Genomic DNA, 21,597 nt, shown 5'->3' on the forward strand with positions numbered 1-21,597 from the left:
GGTAAATTGTGTCAGAGTATACAGAACAGGCATTGCTTCTGAATCCCTTCTGCATATCTTCTCAATCTTCATCTTGGCATCTCCATACCTATCTGGCGATCCATTCATATGGATCAGACAGGTAGGAGCAGAACAGAAACACAGAGCTGTGAAGTGGGAATTTGTTAGATACCTTTCTTCCATTTGAAACTGCCTTAAAGAAAAAGTAAAGGCGGGCATGAAAAGGATGCATGAAATTGGCATTGATGCTGTGCTTGACAAATAAGGCTGTGTGACCCTATGGCACCCTTACAACAGTGAAAAAACACATAGCATGTCTGTCATGAGGCATAAAGCCAACTTTTCAGGTAAGTAAAAGTAACCAGCAAATTAAGAGTTAAAGCTATAACTGCCCACGGTGTGCTCACAACCATGCATTAGTGTTCTGTCTTTGAACCATTCTGAAACGGAGCTGTATACTTCCACCACCATGTGATGTTTCATGTGCATACACAAGGAATGGAACACCTACTAAGCCTTAGATCCTTTCCACTTTTACACATGTAATGCAATAGAACTTTCAGTTATCGATCCTTAGACCAGAACCTTATATCCTCATCATTACCAAAATCTCTTCAAATGCAAGGGTTTCCCTGTCATCTGCTGATATGGTCATCAGCAGCTGAGATCTTCATTTTTAACACAAGGGATCCTTATCTTTCCCATGTTCTTATACCTCCTGATACTGGTTTAATCAGAGGTGTTGCCCCTTCGTTGAAAGGGGCAATTCCTTCCTAGTTAACCATCACAGCTGCAACTCTGTTAAGCTTCTCCAACCAAGTGCTCCACCATGTTAATTCAGCAACAGTAAATGTAAGATAATTCCCATTACCTGGTTCCTAAGAAAGAGTCGATACTCTGTATTTAGCATATATTTTGGCTCTTCATCTTAGTGTTCAATGGGGGTTTTAAACCATGTTTTTTGGAAAGCCTCAAGTTACAGCGAAGCTTGATTTTTGTTAAGCTTTTGGGTTCTCCTGTCAGTGATTTAATTAAAAGGAACTACAGTGAGATTTCATGTAGTACAGCAGACTGGGAATTTACAAGCAGAATTGACACATCCCTTTAGAGGTGAGTTTGCAATTTGATGTACTAAGGAGAGGGATGACAAAAAAAAAAAAGAGGAAATAAGTATGGGGGAAGAAGAGGATGGGATAAAGAATAATGGTGATAGAACATACTACTTGTTACATGCTTACCTTTCTATTTATTCCAATAAATGAAAATTAGGACCATATCCAAAAGGTTGGTAGGGTGATGCTATCTATGGCTTTTATGTTACAGGGAATACAAATGTGCTTTGAGCTTTTGTAGCCTTAAAATTAACATAAGAGATTTTAGACTAATTACTATGTAACTAATATTTAAAATATTACCTATACTATCAGATCTTCTTGTTTGCATCTAATAATCTGTCTTCTGAGAGTGCTTACTGGTTACAATTTTATTTTTTTTGAAGTCAGTGGAAGCTCTTAGCATTCAGAGTATCCTTAATGGTAGCCAATCATGTCTTGGTTGCTAGCATTTATCAAGGCAATGCATTACACTGATGCGGGGTTTTCAGTTTCCATCAAATACTAACAGAAATGACTGATGTACAGTGCAGCACTTTCCAACTGCTCTTCATTACTGTTTTATCAATTCTGGCTCTTCAGAGCTTGTTTTGGTTCTATAACTTGAAGTCCTAATATTTTGACTCTGGCAGGTAGTTCATGGAAGAAAAGTCAATGAGCTATTGTTATGTTTTCTTGCTGTCTCCAGCTATTCATTGTATCCCATTTTATGATATCCAAGTTTACTGACTTAAAGTTGGAAAAGCAACATGTGATTTGGATGTGTCTTGGACTTGGTCTTTGGACATTAAATGTAACTAGCATTTAAAATTCTGAATTTGTCACTAGTTTCTCACACAGCCTCCTTAGTGAAAAATCCTAATTTCATCTATAGGATTGATTTGTTTTTCCTTTATTTTGTCTATTTTGAGAAGTAGTCCTGCCTTCCAGAATTAAATAAATAATGTTTTCTGTGATTGCAGTGTATTACTGGTTTTTCAATTCATGTTAGTAGTTAGTCCAAATGATTAAAGAATCAGTTTATATTCTTTACAGAATGGTAGGTATTTAGCTGAAGTATACAGAAATCCAGACAGTAATACAAAATCAATCTTTTGTAAGGTTATTTGGGGTAATGATATAGTAGTGATAAGTTAATTTTACAGTGATTAAGAGACAGCACAGTTGGGGCTCCCAATTAGACTTTGATCTGAGGATATTTCTCTTTACACTTGATGAGCAAGAAAGATGAGAATTAATGGTAAGACATGAGGCTTTGAGCAGAAGGGGTCCAGATTCTGTGTTTTATTAGGAGAATTGGTGTATCCAGTTAATTTTAAAATTTTCCTTTACATACAATTTGATTTCTTATCACTTAGTTTATTGATTGCAAATTGGCATCTAAAATGTACTCTGCTATTGAGAGTAACTGAAAAGAACAGTTAAATGAAATACTTTTTCACAAAAAAAACCCCACAACAACAGAAAAAAAAAAAAAGACAAAACAAAAACAAACTACGAAAAAACCTACCTGATTTTAAACAAACAAACAAAAAAATCTCAACAGTCTTGTGGCTGGCAGAAAAATTGTTTTCATTGCTATCTGTTGATACCCTAACTCTGTGAACATAAAAGGAGGGATAGTAGAGCCACAGGTATGGCTTGCAAATGCTATTGCTCCACATCCAGTATGGCAACACTGAATGCGCAATACCGAATGTACTGTAGGCGCCTGAAGAAACAAGAAACTGTGCGTTAGTGATATTTTCTACAGAGAGGGTACAATTCTTAGCATGCCCACCACATACTACTTTCCCCTGCCAGTGTCATAGATCTGCATGCTGCAACTTGGCAGAATCTAGTCTGAAAAGGCTAAAAAATGGTTATGTTTAATGTATGTCCTGTTGTTTCTTTATGTTGAGATAGTTTATAATAATTATAATGAATGTTAAAGAGACTTGATATATCAGGAATTCTTCAGTGGCCTGGAAATCAAAAGAATTGTCCAGGCAAAAATAATGCAACATGATTAGCGATGAATGTAAAGGAATAGTATAGGAATGTTAGAATAACATCAGTGAATCTAAAGAGTAAAACAAGTTTCAATTTACAAAGCACAAGAAAAGATCCAAAAATCTAAGAGGAGGCACAAAGGGATAGGTCCATTACCTAGATCTGTTATTAAATAAGAAAGGAGAACAAGTAACAGGTTTTCAGAGACTGGTTCTTTTATAAAGAGATATATTGTGACCAGCTACTTTTATAAAATTAATCTTAGGAAATAAGAGTGGAACCAATTCACAGAAAGAATAGCCTAAGGAATCTTAATATAGATGTGCTCAAGTGGCAAATCCTAATAAAATTCATCCTAGAATGATTGAGGAATTAAGTACTACTGATTTTTTAATTTATTTATTTATTTATTTAATGTCCTAGAGGATGAAAACGGCCAGCAAAATGGGTTTGTGTGTGTGGTTTTGTGTCTCTTTACTCTTCTGTTAAGAGAATTATTGAAGCTGTTGGTTTCAATTCCGAATAAAGATTTGGGAGTAAATATTTTAGCAATTAACTTGTATCTAAAAATGTGTAGAAGAGAGATTGTAAAACAGCCAGTATGGTTTGACATGACGTGTTCATATGAAACCTCAGTCTGTTTCTCCTCAGAAAGGATGACAAGCTTAGTAAGTAAGAAGAAAACTTCAAGCCCAATACAGCTTTATTTTAATAAAGTCTTTTTCCTTACATAAGCAAGCTAGAGAAACATGGTATCAATACTATCTCCATTAGACGCTAATATTATCAGCATCAAGTTGAAAAATTGCCTTTACAGAATAATTATCTATAGTACCCTGTCAAGATGAAAAGGCATTAATGAATTGGATGATCGAAGAGAACACACACTTACTGGAGAGGGGTTGAAAGTTTTGGGTTTTTATAATTTGTTTTGAACATAAGATCTGAATCCAGAATAACTCCTGATGAATTTGAAGAGAATCTCTGAAATCAACAAGATTAAAAGCAATATAGGCTAGCATAAAGCACTGCATTTAAGAGGAAAAGATCAAATGCCTTAGTACAAACCAGGAAATAATAATTCAGACAGAAAAATGGCAGAAAAAGATTTGAAGATGTAGTGGACCTTGAGGTAAATACTATGCTGCTGAAAAAAGTAAAGGTGTATGTTTCTGGAGGATCATACCAGGTATGTTGTAGGAAAGAGGATGTTATCTAATTTGGCAAATCATGTAGTTGGTCCCCTCACATGCCTGACTGCTTTTTCCTCTCAAGAAGATGCAGACAAACTGAAAATTCTTCTCCATTGAGGTTACTGTATTCTGTGGAAGGAAAACCATCTTACTTTGTAGTAGGGATGCTTTAGACTGAATATGAGAAAAAGGTCCTTTATAATTATTAGGGTGATAAAACACTGGAGCAGACTACCTAGACAAAGTGTGGAATCAGCTTTCTTGGTAGTTAAACATCTGCCAACGTATTCTTGAGTCTGAATTCATACTGAGTTAGGATTGCATAGTCTCCTGTCCATTCCATCTCTGCATAAGTACAGTCTCAGACTACGTGTTTTGACAGCACAGAAGAGATTATCTAAAGAGTTAAATCATGAACTTCATGAAGTGCATGGGTGTGCTAATTCCTGCATCCTAAATACAATTTTAACTTGGAGCAGTAAGGAGCCAAGTTCATTTTCTGCTTAAAAATATATTTTTATTTGGCTTCCCAAAAGTGTTTTGACTTTTCATACTTCAAAATATTTTCAAGCTTCCACATATGATATATGTCTGTCTTCTAATGATTAGGCTAGAAAAGCAGGAAATGCAATTGCAGTAGCACAGAGACAGTAGAAACCCCTTGATTACTCATCCACAGTGGAATTGCCCTGTGGAAAAAATGGTACCCTAGAGGTTATTTGGATTTATATATTTCTTCAGGCAAAGTTTACAGACCTGTAAATTTAAATGTAGAATTTTTGTGGGTAGAATGCATTGACAAATATGCCTGATGGTAATACATCTCATACTGATAGTCCCAGTACAGGTCAATAATAATGCTTATATTGATAGCAGCTCTGCAGGAGATGTTACTTGGTATTATAGCTAAAATCCATGTTATCCCCTTAATCATAATTACATTAATATTGACAGTCTGTTGACAATACTCATATTACTATTGATATATTTCTGTCAATAACATGTTTCCAAATAAAATATATTCATTCATAATTTGTATGATGCTCAATAACAGCACTAACATGTACCAGAAGAAATTCCTCTTTCCCTGGTGATATACAATAATTATTTTATTGTTGGTTTTGTTGCACAGTGTACTATACAAGTGGGGTTGTTCAATTGTTTAGTTTAAGAAAAAAAAACCAAAACCAAAAAAACCCCACAAACCACAACTATAGGTTATTTTAAAAAGAAGCTATGTGAGGGTTTTTTTCTGGGAGACAAATTTTTATTTTTTTTCTATGTGATATCTGTGATGGTATAAAATCAAGGTAGAACCTTTCAAGTGGTAGTCTCTGGTGTTTTGTTTTAAAGTGTATTTATGTAACAAGTTAATCACACATAGACCTTATTATGTATCTTCACCTGATTTTTGACTGTTCTGTTCTGATCATATAAGCTAAGCCTGATGGCATCCTAAACTGAGCATTGATATTTGTCTCTTTCATTACTGAGTGTACATTTCCTTTAACTTTTTTTTAAAAATAGAGTAGACAACATAAGGAAGTTAAAACATTAAGGACATGACAAACAGATTTTAATACAGAAATATGATGGAAAACCAGCATTCTCTTTATAGTCTGTATAGCTCAGCAGAATATGGAATACAAAAATAACACTAAAAAAGTACAAGTTAAATGTCTGACACTTAGAGGCATTATCTGGTTTTAAACCAGGATAGTTTTCATTTATTACTGCTCTAGGACCGCTATTTTTGAAAACAGTATGAACTGAAAAATCTAACAGATTTCTGAAAGGATTCTGTATAGAGGAAGTATTTTTAAAAGGTAAAAATTTATTATCATTTGTCTATTATAACTTGAAAAAATGAACAGCATAGATAAAGAATATAATGAAAAATTCCTACTATAGCGAAGTAGAGAGAGACTAGAATTTAGGCATCTTCACTCAGTTTGTTACCCACATCGTTAGGACGTTTGCAGACATCCTTCATAGGAAAATACAGATCTCTGCTTTACTTTTTAATGTGGGAAGTATCTACCCTGTATGTGCAGTAAAACCTTAAACCAGTTTGGAAGTAAGCAGAGTGTGTGGCAGAATGCTTCGGCCTGTATGTAGCAGTAAGCACACTGAAATGTGCTTACACATTGAAGTCAAAGTTATATGGATATAAGCTTTTAAGTAAATAACTTGTAGGGACTCGTTAACAGCCATAGCCTATGGCAAACTTTCAGTGGTTTTGGCAACAAAGAACTTCAGAACAATGCCCAGTTTTATTGCTTAAATTGAGAATGCTTACCTAATTGTTCTTCAAAAAGGAAGCTTTCCTTACGTAGGAATGTTATAAGCATAACATCTTTGTTAGTTTTTGCCTGATACTCTTCCTTTTCCATATAGTTTGTATAAAAGTGACTTCAAAGTAGAATCAATCTGCTAGTTGATAATTCAGAAAGAGACATTAAATGTCACAGTTAAAGAGTATATATGGTGTTGATTCTAATTCTTTTAAAAAGGGGACTTGTTCGATTTTACAGAATTTCAGTAGTTTAACAAACAGTGCTTGGACTTGGTTCAAAAGCAGTTCCCATTTTCTGTATACAAAGTTCTAACACATTCTCACAGGTTCACGGAAGTTATTTCCTTTAAATAAAATTCTATAAAGGATCATGGACATGAAAAAAAAAATGTATTGTCACAAATCAATTAGTTTCTACAAGAGATGCACCAATTCTTGAGAAGATCAAGCTCCAAATTTCAGGGAAGAGCTTTATGACATCTAGGCCATCCTGCTGTGAAAACTGAGGGTAAATTCAATGTTAGAACAGGTAACTTAGGACATTGGTCAAGTTTTAAGAATTTCCAGAGCTGGAGATTTTGCAGTCCCGGTAGACAAACTGTTCCAGTCTCCTTATCTCCAATTAGAATTTCTCATGTAGCAACTTAAAACCAGTTGTCCCTCTTTCTTTCACTGCATTTCACAAAAATGTTTGACTTAATCTTCTCTGCAACCTTTAGGTAGTAGAAGATTACTATTAGATCACTGCTTCGCTGCCTTATCTTTGAGTTGAACAATACGAGTTCCTTCAGGCTCTCCTTATATATCAGGTGTTGGGGCTCCCCGATGACGTTACTGGCTGGACTCTTTTCCAGTTTGTAGACCTTTTTTGTAATATTGATAAAGAAGCAAAACTGGACTTAGTATCACAGGTGTAGACTTACCAATGCCAAATAGAGGGGAATAAGCACATCCTTCTAGTCTGCTAGCTATACACATGCTAAGGCACTCCAGTATTATTGATACAAGGATGCACTTGTGACTTGTGTTCGGCTTGCTGACTACCAGAATCCCCGAGTCCTTTTTTGCAAAGCAGCTGTGCAGTCAGCTCCCAGCCTACAGTGATCCATGGGTTTTCTTGCGTATTTCATGATCCATCATAATCCTGTGTGTTTTACCTTTTCCTTGAACTTAAGAAGGTTCCTGATGACCTATTTGTGACTTGCTGAGGTTTTTTTTTTAGATTGTTTGGCTACACTGGGGGGTGGAAATCTGCACAGATTTAGCATACCTTATTTATGAGAAATCTACAACAGCAGTTTCTCATAGCTCCTGGGACAGTGGAAGACAGCTGGAAAAGATGGTTGAACAGATATTGGAAAATAGTCTTGGTAGATGGATCAAGAAAGCTGTTTAATGTCTCTTTCAAACAAGTTTAACATTTTAAAAGGGAGTTTTGTGTCTTGGGAATTGTATAGAACACTAGCAGGAGGGTAACTGAAATGAGTAGAACAGAGTGAAATGAGTAGAAGGGACTGAGGTGTTACCAGAAGTGAAGACACTAGACTTTTAGGGGTTACGAGTGAGTAGCACTAAACCAGAGTGGCAGGTTCCAGAGCAGACACTTATCAGAGGCTGTGGTTCCTAAAATGGGAGTGGGATGAGAAGATGAGGGTTAGGAGAGCAGATATTCATTGGAGCCGGAGTTTTTGAAGTCAAGATCCAGTATGGCTTGAACTAACCCTTTGATCACAAAGTGGAGGAGGTAGGTTATTGGGAAGATACTGGATAACCTCACTTCCTCTGCTTTGGTACATGCTACAAAAAAGGCAGAAGTGTGAGAGGGACAGACCTGGATATACTGGCTTGTATACCCTTGTATACTGGTTTGTCAGGCCAGTGCAGGTTAATGAAATGAACTCCATAGCTGTTTGCCCACAGGAGATGGCCATATACTACCTTCATCGAAATTTGGCTTGCTAACAAGAAGTGTAAAGAAACTGAGTGGAGCTATTGTATGACTTACCCATGTAGCCAGTCTTAGTTAATTGGAAACTACTATTGTACAGGTTACATTAAGGACAAAATTGTGTTTCCTGTTGGCTTTGCATGATTATTTTCCTTACAGACGTGACCAATTACAGGTGTAGAAAGCAATAGGAATGATGCAAATAATGTTTTATACTGGGATTTAAAACTTGTGGTGCACTCTGTGTCAGCAAACAGTTACTGGTTTGAAGGATTTCTCTTTTTTTCTTTTTTTTTTTTTTTTTTCCTTTGGTATTCTTAGCATCGTTAGCAACCATTCCTATACAGGATCCTGTACAGCATCTTTTATTCAAAGCAGTCTTGTGTTATAGTAGGCCTTCCTTAAGGATTTGAAGCACTTTCTTCTGTACTTTCTCTAGAAGGCTGTTGACCCTTGCTTGTCAGTTATGCAAAGAATCTGGTTTAGAAAGTTAAATATGTTGCATATTACCTGAAATATACCACTTCTCCTATATCACTTTGGGGTTTTTTTATGTGAATGAAAGGAACCAAAAATCAGTTACCCCACAATTTTGCATTACTGAGGCATCATCTGTATTTTGCTCTTGTGATTTATTGCATATTTTTTTTTAGTCACAGAATTCCATATACAATAACATTTAAACTAAGCAATTTAAACAAAAAAATATCTTTCTCTGTAATGCTTGAACAACAAGAGTATACATTTGTTGAAGTGGCTAGAATACATTAATCATCTTGCCAGGAAATTTGTTACACGACAAGTAACACAATCCCACACCTGTCAAAAAACTCTAGAAAATATGTGCAGGCTTCAGTGATGTACTGTATGATAATTTATGTCTGAATACTGAATATTTCTTGAATCTCATGTAGTGATTCTTCTCTAAACAAATCACTGCCTTTATTTAGCAAGTTTATCATTCCCACCTTAATTTTCATTCATATATTTTTGTGTGTAATCTTAACTTTGTTAGTATTTCAGAGATTTTACTTTCAGCTGCAGCTACTGAGGTATTCATGTGGCAATATTTTCTATCCACCCCACTGTTCTCTCCTAGATCTTAGTCAGTATGTTAATTTTCCCTATTTCTCCATAAAACACTATATAGTTTTACAAGATAGTTTGATCTTCTATGTTAAGGTCCAATTGAACATTACAGTTATACCCAGCAATTATTTATTTATTTATTTATTCAACAAAATGCTAAATCTGTGGAGTTTTCTAAATATCTGGAAGATGTCAAACATTTCTCTAGAATAAAATACAAATATTACCATTTGTGAGAAATAGTCCAATATAACTTCTTTTGAGATGCAATTTTACACTGTTAATGTAAAGCTTCCTGAAAGGACTTGAGCATATTAATACAGCATTCTGAAGAAGCTTTTTTGTTATTTCTTGTTTACTACTGGTATATTAGAACTTTGTTATCTTTAGTAAGAATAAAAATAGGAAATGTTTCATTATGCTAAAATCTGTTTGTGTTTATTTGTTTATTCCTAGAAAGTGGGGGTTTCGTGAAGAAATGGCCTCCAGCACTGGAAGTGAAAAGAGTGTGAATCCTGTGCTAAGAATAAGTCAACTTGATGCTCTTGAACTAAACAAAGCTCTGGAACAACTAGTGTGGTCCCAGTTTAGCAACTGTTTTCATGGATTTAAACCAGGAGTGTTGGCTCATTTTGAACCAGAACTTAAAGCATTTTTATGGCTTATATTATGGAGATTCACTATCTACTCTAAGAATGCCACTGTGGGACAGGCTATTCTGAATATTCAGTACAAGAATAACTTATCTCAGACAGAGAAATACCAGCCTCTGAGCAAACACCAGAAGTTATGGTATCTTATTTTCACTGTTGGCGGAAGATGGTTGGAAGAAAGATGTTATGATTTATTTAGCAATCGACAACTGCAATCATTCTGCAAAATTAAGAGTTACATTAACTTTGGAGCTGGACTTCTTAAACTTTGTGGACTTCTAAATTTTCTGATTTTTCTTCAGAAAGGAACATTTGCAACGCTTACAGAACGCATTCTAGGAATTAGGTCAGTTTTTTGCAAGCCACAAAGTATTCGTCAGGTAGGATTTGAATACATGAACAGGGAACTTTTATGGCATGGCTTTGCTGAATTTTTGATATATCTGCTACCACTTATTAACGTACAGAAACTAAAACTTAAAATTTCTTCATGCTGTTTGCCTATTGCAGGTGTTTCCAATAGTGAAAACACATTAGCAGCTCACTGCAAGGAATGTTCACTATGTGGGGAATGGCCTACCATGCCTCATACCATAGGCTGTTCACATGTTTTTTGTTACTACTGTATTAAAAGTAACTATTTATTTGATATGTATTTTACATGTCCTAAATGTGGCTCAGAGGTACACAGTCTCCAGCCACTGAAATATAAAATTGAAATGACAGAATTGCATGCCTGATACGAGCTTGATTTGGCTTTATACTGTACGTGAAATATTATGTTGACAAGATTAATGGAGAAATTCAGAAATTATTGTAAAACAGCTTAAAAGATAGTTTTGGAGACTCTGTAATTTGTTGTAACATACGTCTTTACTAGTCTTATTTTTTTACTGAGTAACTGTGCCGACTTGCCTCTCTGAAGAAAAGAAAGGAGTTCACCAGCTCTTTTACTCTGTCAGACTACTTGATCGCAGTTTGCTACCCCTGTGTTGTGAAGTCATTCCTCCTTAGATCTAGAGTCTGTCAGCCTGCCACTTCTTAACTGCATGTTATATACTCCCTCAAAGATAGAGAAGATGCCCAGTAAGCTTTTACTCATTTTGTGGATTTTCTCAAGCTTGTAAAAGCTTCTGCCATTACCAACTTAGCTAGCTAGTAGATAGGTTTAGTGGGAGGGGCATCCTTGTCAAGCCTAAGGAATAATTTTAATTTTGAATACTTTAAATTTGAATCCCAGTGTGGTGTTCTACTGTGAAAAGGAAAGGTATAAGATTAATTATCTCAGCAGATTAGTAATAGTTTTCATCATATTCAGCTACCATAACAGGCCATACTTTCTCTAAGTCAGAATTGCTTTCTTATCGATAGACCATAAGCTTTAAGTGATCCATTTGGTAGGCAGGTAGGTACTCCACTTCCTGTGCAAATACAGAGCACCTTCTAGAACTTCATGAGATGACTGAACTCATTTTCTCAGTTAGCTATGTTTGTGATCTTCAGTGGTGTATATATGACCACCTCCCACTTCTTACCTATAAAGCTGAGGGATGCAATCCATCATCCATTGGAATGTGGCAGCTACCCAAGGTAACCCACATTATTCTGAGTCAGAGACACTGGAGAAAATTGTTTACTCACAAGATGCTTACTTTGGGACTTGCCACTCTTCTGTTTTTGGTGTGGTCAAGGTGGCTACCAAACCTCTCTAAGAAGTCACTACCACACAGAAAAAAGATCACACACAGTTATGGGCATGTAAACTTATTAAAATAGGTAACTCTTCCTGTTCTTGACTATTACTATTTGGTTTCTCTGTTGGCTTTGTAATGTTTTTCTTATTCCCTGGTTTAACACTTCATCCATTTATTCTCTGACCTGATTTTATAAGATTTATATAAGATATATATAAAAGATATAAATTTATAAGATTTATAAGTTTTAAAAAATTACAGTCCTTTTTTTAACAGGAAGTCTTACCCAGAAAGGTCTCATTAACACAAAAAACATTGCGTCCTTTTTTGGCTCTTGAATTCTCAAAAATGTGTACGGTTAAACTAAGTAAATCACTTTATGGTGGCTGTGTTCTTGATTGGCTATCATCAGTAGTCAGTCCCAAAAATAGTATGTAACAACTGACCCAATATCTTTGATCTACTTTTATGAAATGGTTTATTACATTCTTGAGTATCTGATTAAAACAACCCACGAGCCTATTTGTTTGAAGATCTTAAATTCTAGGGTTTGATCTTTAGAGTGACACACAGCACTTTCATCTGATGCAATTAAATATAGTTAGTGGGTTTGTAAGTATCTTTGGGCAGCCCAGAACTTCATTAATTCTGCTACTGTTCTGTGAGTCAACAGAGACTTCAGAGCAACTGCTTCCAGATACCGTGCTACAATATATTATTTGCCATCAAGCGTGTATATCAGCAGCCTGCCAAATTTCTGTAACCATTGCAATTTGAACCAGCAGGTACAAATCTGTCTTCATTAGAAGCATCGATAGTGGCGAGTTTGTTGGAGATGATCCTGGAGTTACTTGCTGGTCCTGCAGTGATTCTGTATGAATTGTCCCTCCACATCACTTAAAAGCTCTTCCCAAAGAAATGTATTGGCAACCCTGACTTTGGGGTGGGCTAATGTCCCAGAAAGGATCATCAGCATTTCTGTTACCTGTCCCTTTAACTATCTTTATTAAGATTTGTACACATTCAGAATCCATTGTTCATGGTTTGTAATCATAGCAGATTTCTTGTGGTGTCTTCATTCCTTCTGAAGTCACAGTGCAGTATTGTGTCACAGGAGCATGGGTTTTCTATATTGGACTCTGATAGCTGTGATGTTTTTCTTATGTGGGAGTTATTTCCTATTTAGAAATGTTTTTTTCCTGAATATTTAAAGAATGTTACCACCTTCTTGTTCATTCCACTCTCTGTCCTGCTGTATGCATTTCCCAGAGTTGGTTTGTCTCTTCCAGCTTCATGCAGATGAAATCCTAGTAAAATGTATACTCTGGTTTTCATCCCTGTTACAGTATCAGTACAAAACCTGTTTCTAGAAGTTTTGTACCTCTATTGTATAGCTGTCTTCTGCTGGCAGTGCTATATTGCATTTGGCTTCCCTGGTTTTCTTCTGGAATTTAACTTCTGATACTTATGATGGCTTATTATACCAAAGCATTGGCCTACTATTGTAGTACCTCTTCGTCAGTGTGTTAGGTTTGTAGCTCATATCACTGACCAAGTTTGTAAAGTCTACGTCTTATGATGTGTATAAACAGTTTGCATTACCCTAAGATCCTAGATCCTAATGTGTGGGATTGCTTCTTTTATTTTTCCATGCAAGTAAGCAGGTACCATGCCTTTCACAGAAATAGAAGGTTTGGGAAGAAACTGGTTCCTTCTGTCAGGTATAGATTGGGGTTTTTTGTTTGTTTCTTTGCTTTAATCTACCATATGGTGAAACCTTCACTCTGTTGTAGTCACAACTCAGATTGATGAGACCAAGGTTTCAACTTGCGTATTGAAAAGCTCCTTGCTATGAGGTTAGCTTTTTAAGACTTCAAAATCAGTACTCAGCAGCTTCCTTACAGCAATGTAAAATCAAAAATACACTTTTTTTTTGTGTTGTAATTCTGTTTTGTGATGCCTTGTGCTATATAAACTGCAGAAAAGTCTTTTTTGAAGATATTAAAGAAAAAACATATTTTGCAGACTAATCAAAGGATAACTAATTTTACATACTAATTGCGTTAATAATTTGCCCTCATAAGCATTATATCTTCAGGTTAAAACTGCTGTAACAAAGGACATCTAGTTATGCTTCCTGCGGTAATTTTGGAATGTTAATCTCTTCAGTCATTTTTTCTAAACAAAAGGGTTTTAGTGTTCAGCTACCATGAGAATGTACTTCTGAGCAGTCATATATGCATCAGTGAAAATGGTAAATGCCTAGAATTTAAGAAAGCTAAAGGACCAGAACTTCCAGTCTTGGAGTTACAGCCCTGTATTAACATTTTATTTGTGCTCTGTTGTGTCTTTGTGTGCTATGTGAATGTTTTCATTGTATCAGAAATGAAAAAAATGAAGCCATAACTGGAACAGGCTATATTAATAAATATACTAGAAAACTTTTCATATCTTTGTTTGAATGAGAATTACCAGTTTTAATAAGGTGTGATTTTGGAAGCATTTAGATGAAAACAGTAAGCAAATGCTGACTTCTTGCTTCCACAAACCACCACCACTCCATCTATTCTATATACTTTGAGAGGTCTTAATGTTATGGAAGACTGAAAATCAGGAGTTTGAGCATCCTGTAAAAGAAATTACAGGGGTGATACCTGGTTTCTGCATTACCTGGGAATATTTCTTTATTTTTGCATAAGCCTGGAATGTGATAGGCAAGGATGATCTGGACAAAGTAATGAAGAGAAGATGTTAAAGGTGAAAGAAGTGTATTTCCTAAATAAAATCCAATGAATGTCCTTATTTGAGAATATTATTACAATTGTTATCTGGGATGTATCATTCTTATGAAAATCAAGTTTACAAATAAAAGATGCTTCTTAAGGAGGTTATGAAGTTTTTCTTTTTCCTAAGAGACTTTTTGGAAGGGTAGTTATTGCTTATTCAATGGTTTGTTTGTCAAGTGATTTCATGCTTTAGCATTTGTGAGACTAAAATGCAAAAATGCAGCTAGTTTATAGTTGCAGTTCACTTTAAAATTTTCAATTTTAGGTTCCAAGGCAAATTATCTTTTTAATAATTCTAGTTTTGGGCAGACTAGTCATAGCAATGATTTGTTACACTTTGCTGAGTGGTTGCTAGGAAGCTGTCTTAGCCTGTAAGTAAAAGAGAGTATTGTGGCATGACTGGACACACAATAGGGTCATGTGGTTATTGCTATGATAGATATTAAAGCAGATGGTCATTTACTTCTAATAACAAAAATATGGTAGCCTGGGCTATTGCAAGTCACAGTGCATACACCCAAAACACTAGGGAGCAGTTTCAAAACGATGCTTCATTCCTTTTGAATTTCAATGCCGTGTGCATTCCCAGGAAAAATTTAGTAGAATTGGTCAAATAGATTACAACGGCCTGTCTTTATCTTCCCAAAAGTTGTCACCATCAAAACATCCACTTTAATTGTTACTGCAGTCCTGATAGTTTCTGCTATTCCAGGGGGGGCCACCTCCAAGGTGGGATCTGATGCAAGCCTGGCAAGGTGACCCAAAGCATAAGAGGTTTGTTGAAGGGATTTCTCTCAGGCTGGGACACTGGGACCAGATGGCTACACAAACATACCGAGATACTTGCAGGGCATCTACTAAGGCCAAGCAGTGAGCTTTTCCATTGCTGGAGCACACCTGGGGTTTTGCACCTCTGCTCATAACTGCCTGTTCACTGCACACAGAATGCAGGCCCATTCAGACAGGAGATGTGGGCAAGCTTGTGCAACAGCAAGAACAGGTAGTTCTAGTTCTTGCAGGCAGTTTTTCATAAGTACAAAATCCATAGCGGTATACCTCTCTGATCCTGAGTCTGCTTAGAGAACAGACTGGTGCAAAGAATAGTAAAGGTGGCCAGTGTGCTACCATTCATCTCAAAGGAGTATCTACTTTGAGGGAGATATTGAAGGGTATTTCAGGAAAGAAAAAGTTGTCAGCAGCCAGGTAACCGCTCTGCATTATGCTGTATTGGAAGAGCTGCAACAGAGAACTAACTAATCATAGAAGTGGGAATAGTCCAGGAGAGGGGGAGAGACCATTGTCCTCTCTTCTGTCTTTTTCCTTACAACCTTCGTCTAACTTCAGACTGAAGAACCGCCAAGTTTAATCAAACTGACCAAAGTGGTCCTGTCATGTCCCCTAGCTTTTAGATGCTTTGCCAATAGCTGGTGTGACATCTTGTTTTGGGTTCTTAACTAACTAGTCTTTCAGGACTCAGTTTACCGAGAAAGTAGCATGACCTAGTCTTTCCAAATTGTTTATACATTTGGGAAGGGTACCTCTGGTATATAATTGTGCCAAGGATCTTACTCATGTATTGTCTTAATGGAAAAGTCAGTCTTACAGGTTCAATAGAAGTCTTCAGGTAAATATACCCGATTCCCTAACAAGATTGCTAGCCTGCCCTGTGTAGTTAGTTGTCACATTTTTGGGGGCTTAAAAAAAAAAAAAAAGGTGTGCATAAAGGATCAGGTTTCTCTGCCAAAAGGCAGGGCAGTCCTTGGGACTAGCAACTAGGAGAGTGCCTATTACAACAGTCAGACAGTAAGTAGTGTTCGTGGCAGTATTGACTCTTACATTGGAATCTGTATTAGCACTAAAGACTTGCAAAGAGTTTTGAAACTTGCTCTGCTTTAAATCAGGTCTGCTGCCTGTTACATGATTACTCTGAAGGAATCGTCATATTACACACAGTCTTGATGTAAGGTCTTTAGTCATGGTTATGCACGGTGTTGCAGTAAGGTTGTCACTGGTGATCTCTATCTTACTTTCAGATGCATTAAACCACAACAGGAACTGAACATCTGACTGAACCTACTATGTGAGACCCAATTATCTGGGTAGAGATGCATGGCCGATGACAAGGAATAAGAAGCAGTGTTTATGATGCAGACCCAAAGGCTGATTAAGCTCTTCTGAATATGCTTTTGAATGGATGAAAAGGTTTCAGTCTGTCTGTGCTTAAGTAGGTTTCTCAAGTGAGTGACTACCTTAGAGTTATAATATCCACAAAACAGTCTCTGTAATTAGCAAAAGCATGTGTGATGTGAGCATGGTATTTATTGATAACTCCTAACTCCAGCTTCCTTTGATGTAGGCTCCTACCAAAGGTAAATCCCGTTGATTGTCCCATGTAATAGTCACATGGTTCAAAGATTCAGAGAGCAAATAATTGCCATTGCTTCAGGATAGTTTTCAGAATAGGGTCTAACATCTATGACTGTTACACAATCGGTAATAACAACCCATCCCTGATTTGTTCCATATTAACCCAAAGGATCAGAACAGGGCCAAACTAGATGCAGTGAGTGGTGTTGGATACAGGGATCAGAGCTCCAGAGGACTCTGGCTTCAGGGTAAGCAACATGAGGATTTTGAAGAAGGCATTTTCCATGCAAAAGCTTTGCACTGACTGCTGTTCATTCCATATACAGAGGATAAAATGGTCCCACGTGGTGAGTAGTATTTCTTCTCCAAAAGCAATGCTTGAATGGCCAGAGCATGCTGCAAATGCAAGCATGAGATGAGCAACTAGCCACGCAGCACAGCTTCTATTACATGCGTTGTGGAAAACAGTAAGTTAAGTCATACTTGGCCCTCTGTTTCCAGGTTTAAGCAAACCTGGCCATTGCAGAAGGTATAGATGGATCTGCAGCATGCCTTCTCAGTTACATCCTTTTCATAATCCCTGTGACTGATAGCAGCAACAGCCTACACCATAAAATAATTTCAAAGGTGGTAGATGCAACCATGCAAGGCACAAAGAAATGCAGTTTGCTCTCTGTGCCATTGCTTAGTGCCACAAAAACTCATCTTCATAAAAATAAACTTGTAAGTTGATTCAAGAAAGACTGGTACATTAGCAGTACTTGCAGAACTGATACGGATGTCAGGACAAGGAGGTAAGTATGAAGAAGATAACACTTGAAGTTTTTCACATACACAGCAAAACAGCTTTTGCTAAAGAAATGCAGAATGTATTAGTCATTAAAAATACATATCTGCACATTTCCAATCACCTACAGCTATTCCTGGAAATATTTGGCAGGGTGACATCTTTTACTTAAATATCTGAAAATACTGAGAGAAACTAAAAGATGGTAGCAATCAAACTCAACTCTTGTACCCATCTCCCAATTTAAGACTAGAACAATTATTTTAATTGAATTCTGAAAGCTCCACTAATTAATTTGCAGCCATAGAACTGTCTTAAGGCAGATTTGATTGTGAAAAGTTATTTTTCACATTCAAATGGTCAGTTCTTACCCCTGAGCTGTCAGTTTAACTCTTGCTTAAAAGAGGTTATTAGTGAAGGGGTATGCAAGGAAGAGCAGGTACTTAGTTGTCCTTGATTACAGAGAGACATGACTTGCTTTCTGAGGAGTTGAACATGATTTTCTTCTACAGTATTTTTCAGACCTACTTTTAGAAGCAGAATGCATATTTTTTATAGAATTTTTTTTTTTTTACTTTAAGATATGTTAACAAAGGTAACAGTGATGTCCCTGTTATTTTTTTCTCTTGTAAGACCTTAGCGAACGGATGGAAATTTTAATTCCATTATAGAAGTAAAAGCCCTTTTTTGGCATTTGGTAAACAGATGATATTCTACTAGTGACTGTCTTTTCAGTAATGCATTGGGTCTAAATTCTGAATTCTATTATTGTACATCTACAGCAACTGAAAGTATATTTTTTATAAACAGCAAACTTCACCTCATAAAAATTCATTACATAAGGGCATAAACAAGTACTTTTCCTTCCAGTCATTGGCAGTAAGTGATTCATCAGTTTTCCACAGAAAACCAATTTTGTTGCAGATGTTCTGCAGACTCCCTGAATTGTAGAATCATATCATCCAATCCCAGCACAAGGAATGTAGAATATATTTTCTTTTAAAGGGGGGGGGGGGGAAGGCTGTGCTTAGTCTTTTTAATAGGATTGAATATCATTTGCTGTCTCATCAGTTTTGTGAAACAACCATAAAGTAATCAGCTTGCCATTCTTTCCTTTCCTGTACAGGCTATCAACTTACTCACAATGCTGATTCTATGGCAAGTGCATAAGTGAATAACTTGCAGGAGAGAAAAATCTTCCTTTGAGGTTAAACAAAGCGTAAGTGCTTTACATAGTTGTCTCCTTTCCTTCATTCTTTCTTTTCTCCTTCCTTTCCTCTCTTCTTTCCTCCCTCCCTTCTTCATTCTCTCCTTCCCCTCATCCCTTCTTTCTTAATACTTCAAAATATAGACATTTCCCCTAGTTATCAGCCACTAATTTTCATTGTCTTAACAGGCTTGCCTTTTTTTCCCCTCTTTCTTTTTAATTTTTAAATTAGGGTTTACTTTTATAAGAACCAGTAATTAACTATTCATTCAATTCTGTTTTATCCCAATAGCCAGAAATAAAGGATGGGCCTAAAAGCTACTTTTTGCACGTGTATGCAGTTTTGTTTAATCCTGTTCTGTATAGCATATACAATCCACCCTACTATATTTCCATTGCATTAAGTTATGTAGATACCAAAGTCAATTCTGATAACTGAAGGAGGGAAAGGAGACAAAGGAAGGAATACATCCAGGAGAAAATGAAAAGGGGTGGAAAAAGTTTGAAGCTGAGAAACCAGAACACTAGCTGGCAAGCACCAGGAACCAGAAAGGAGAATTATTTTCTAAGGAGAATTAATTTCATCAGTACCTCCAAGACAGGGTTGAATTTAACTCTTAGAGAAGAAGCTGATAGTAGCAAAATGCACAGATTAAGTCAGCAAGTAAATTTTGGCTTATACTGCTTTAAGTTTTGCTGTAAGTCATAGCATGATGAGAGAACATGTCTCCAAAAATGTGTGAATAACTGAATTAAAAAAGAGCAAGATACAATCTTGTATCTGTATCCACAAGCATAGTATATAATTTGATGCAGAAAAAAATGGTGAAAGTCCTAAAAGAAGAAACCTTTGTTCAAAGACTGAGAAAACAGCAGAATCTGCATCCAACTGAGTTTTGTTGACCTGATAAGTTTCAGGGTTTCACCAGATTTAACAGCTACACTATGTCTATACTAGAAAACCAGTCCTGTCAGGACCTGGGGGTTTTTGTTACTGAGGCCAGTCTACATGGCACAGTCCCTGTCTGTGTTAGTAAACTCACTATCCGTTAGAACAAGATGATTTCAAATGCTTGGGGTCAGCTGAGTATATTTATATTTATATGCATATGTGGAAATAACCACAGAGACTTTATTTCTAAGTAATTTTGAATATATTTCACATGGTAGAGCACTTCCCACATATTGCAACTAAGTTCACAGATTGTGCGGTGTAACTGATCTCAGTAATAGATAAAAACAGACAGAGGATGCATGCTGCCTTCTTATACTAACTTCCACAGAGAATGGACATCAGTAGAAGTTAGGGAGCCATAAAAGGAACATCAGCTCCAATGCTGGCATCAACAGTTCTGCAGAAGGATTTGTGAATGCCCGCAGGCTGCTTTCTGCTTCTTTCTTGCTCCTCCAGTTCACTTTTTTCCAGGGCAGAATTCCTGCATGGTCTTCCTCCTGTGACTGCTAGTGTCCATGTTTCCAAGATAAAATCCATATGATTTGCTAAGAACAGTGTTACAGAAATCATGTCCCCAAGCCCATTGAAGTGCTTGCTGTGCAATGACAACTGGGGCAAAGCCTAGTGTAGGTTTAAGCACAACCATCTCCAAAGCTCACTCTTTCCAGCTTTATTTCTGGCTCCAAACCATACAAGACCAGAACATCAACTGTGTGTCAACAAAGAATAGCTGAATTTGGCATATCTTCTAGAGGACGGTGCACTCAAACTACCTGTATTTGTCCTTTGCAAGTTATAAAACCAGAAACTTGAGCCCATAATAAAGCCCTGAGCACATCCAGTCTCTTACCCCTTCAGAGAACTACGGAATTTATCCTGTAAGCCTGTATGCAACTGTGTTGTAAACAATATAGATGACTAACAAATGCAAGAACAGGCTCAGATACTTAAACTGATAGCTTCAGTAGACACAGAAGGGATGAACACTGATGTTGTCAGTAGTCCTGCTGTCCGTGTGCATCCATGAAGATGGAGCTGTGAAGTAAGTGCCAACCAATGCAAAGAGATCTGATCTGTTCAGTGGTGAAGAATGAGAAATTGCACCCTGACAGCAAGGAAGAATGGATTTCTTCATGTACAAGTATATACATGCATATATATATATATATATATATATGGTGGTTTATTAACTATTATTTTGGAGATCTACTGTTGTAGCATTATAAACTTTTCTGTTCTTCTGAAAGCAGTGCAGCTGTCTCCTAGGGTGCCAGAGATTGTAACATCAGGCACCTAAGGAGAAGAGTTTACACAGTTTTGTAAGAATGAGCTGTGACAAGACAAAAATACGGTCTGGGAGAAAAAAGGTACAGATATATGGACAGACATAAAAAGAAGAGGAAGTAATTTCAGAGAAAAGCTTAAGGAGGACTTGAAAAAGGAGAAGGCACTTGGCAACTTGGGACAAGAAAATTTACCTCATGCAGCCTTGTGGAGTTGAGGAGAGCAGCACATAAA

The 21,597-nt window shown here is 36.6% G+C and overlaps 1 protein-coding gene across 4 annotated transcripts in view; it reads left to right on the forward strand.

The window, feature by feature from the left end:
- The window catches only part of PEX2 (peroxisomal biogenesis factor 2), a 30,297-nt gene extending 9,714 nt beyond the window's left edge, over positions 1-20,583 (forward strand). For 2 of the 4 annotated variants that reach the window (XM_055799589.1, XM_005229895.4), the window contains one exon: positions 10,087-14,864. In XM_055799589.1, coding sequence (XP_055655564.1) covers positions 10,109-11,023 — 915 coding nt within the window. In that variant the 5' untranslated portion in view covers positions 10,087-10,108 and the 3' untranslated portion in view covers positions 11,024-14,864. Of the gene's footprint in view, positions 1-10,086; positions 14,865-16,796; positions 17,001-19,043 lie in introns of those variants that run through there. The other 2 variants (XR_008746461.1, XR_008746462.1) reach the window with 2 other exon arrangements.
- Positions 20,584-21,597: the final 1,014 nt, after the last annotated feature.

The sequence above is a fragment of the Falco peregrinus genome, chromosome 3 (genome assembly GCF_023634155.1).
Source record: "Falco peregrinus isolate bFalPer1 chromosome 3, bFalPer1.pri, whole genome shotgun sequence".
Classification (NCBI taxonomy): domain Eukaryota; kingdom Metazoa; phylum Chordata; class Aves; order Falconiformes; family Falconidae; genus Falco; species Falco peregrinus.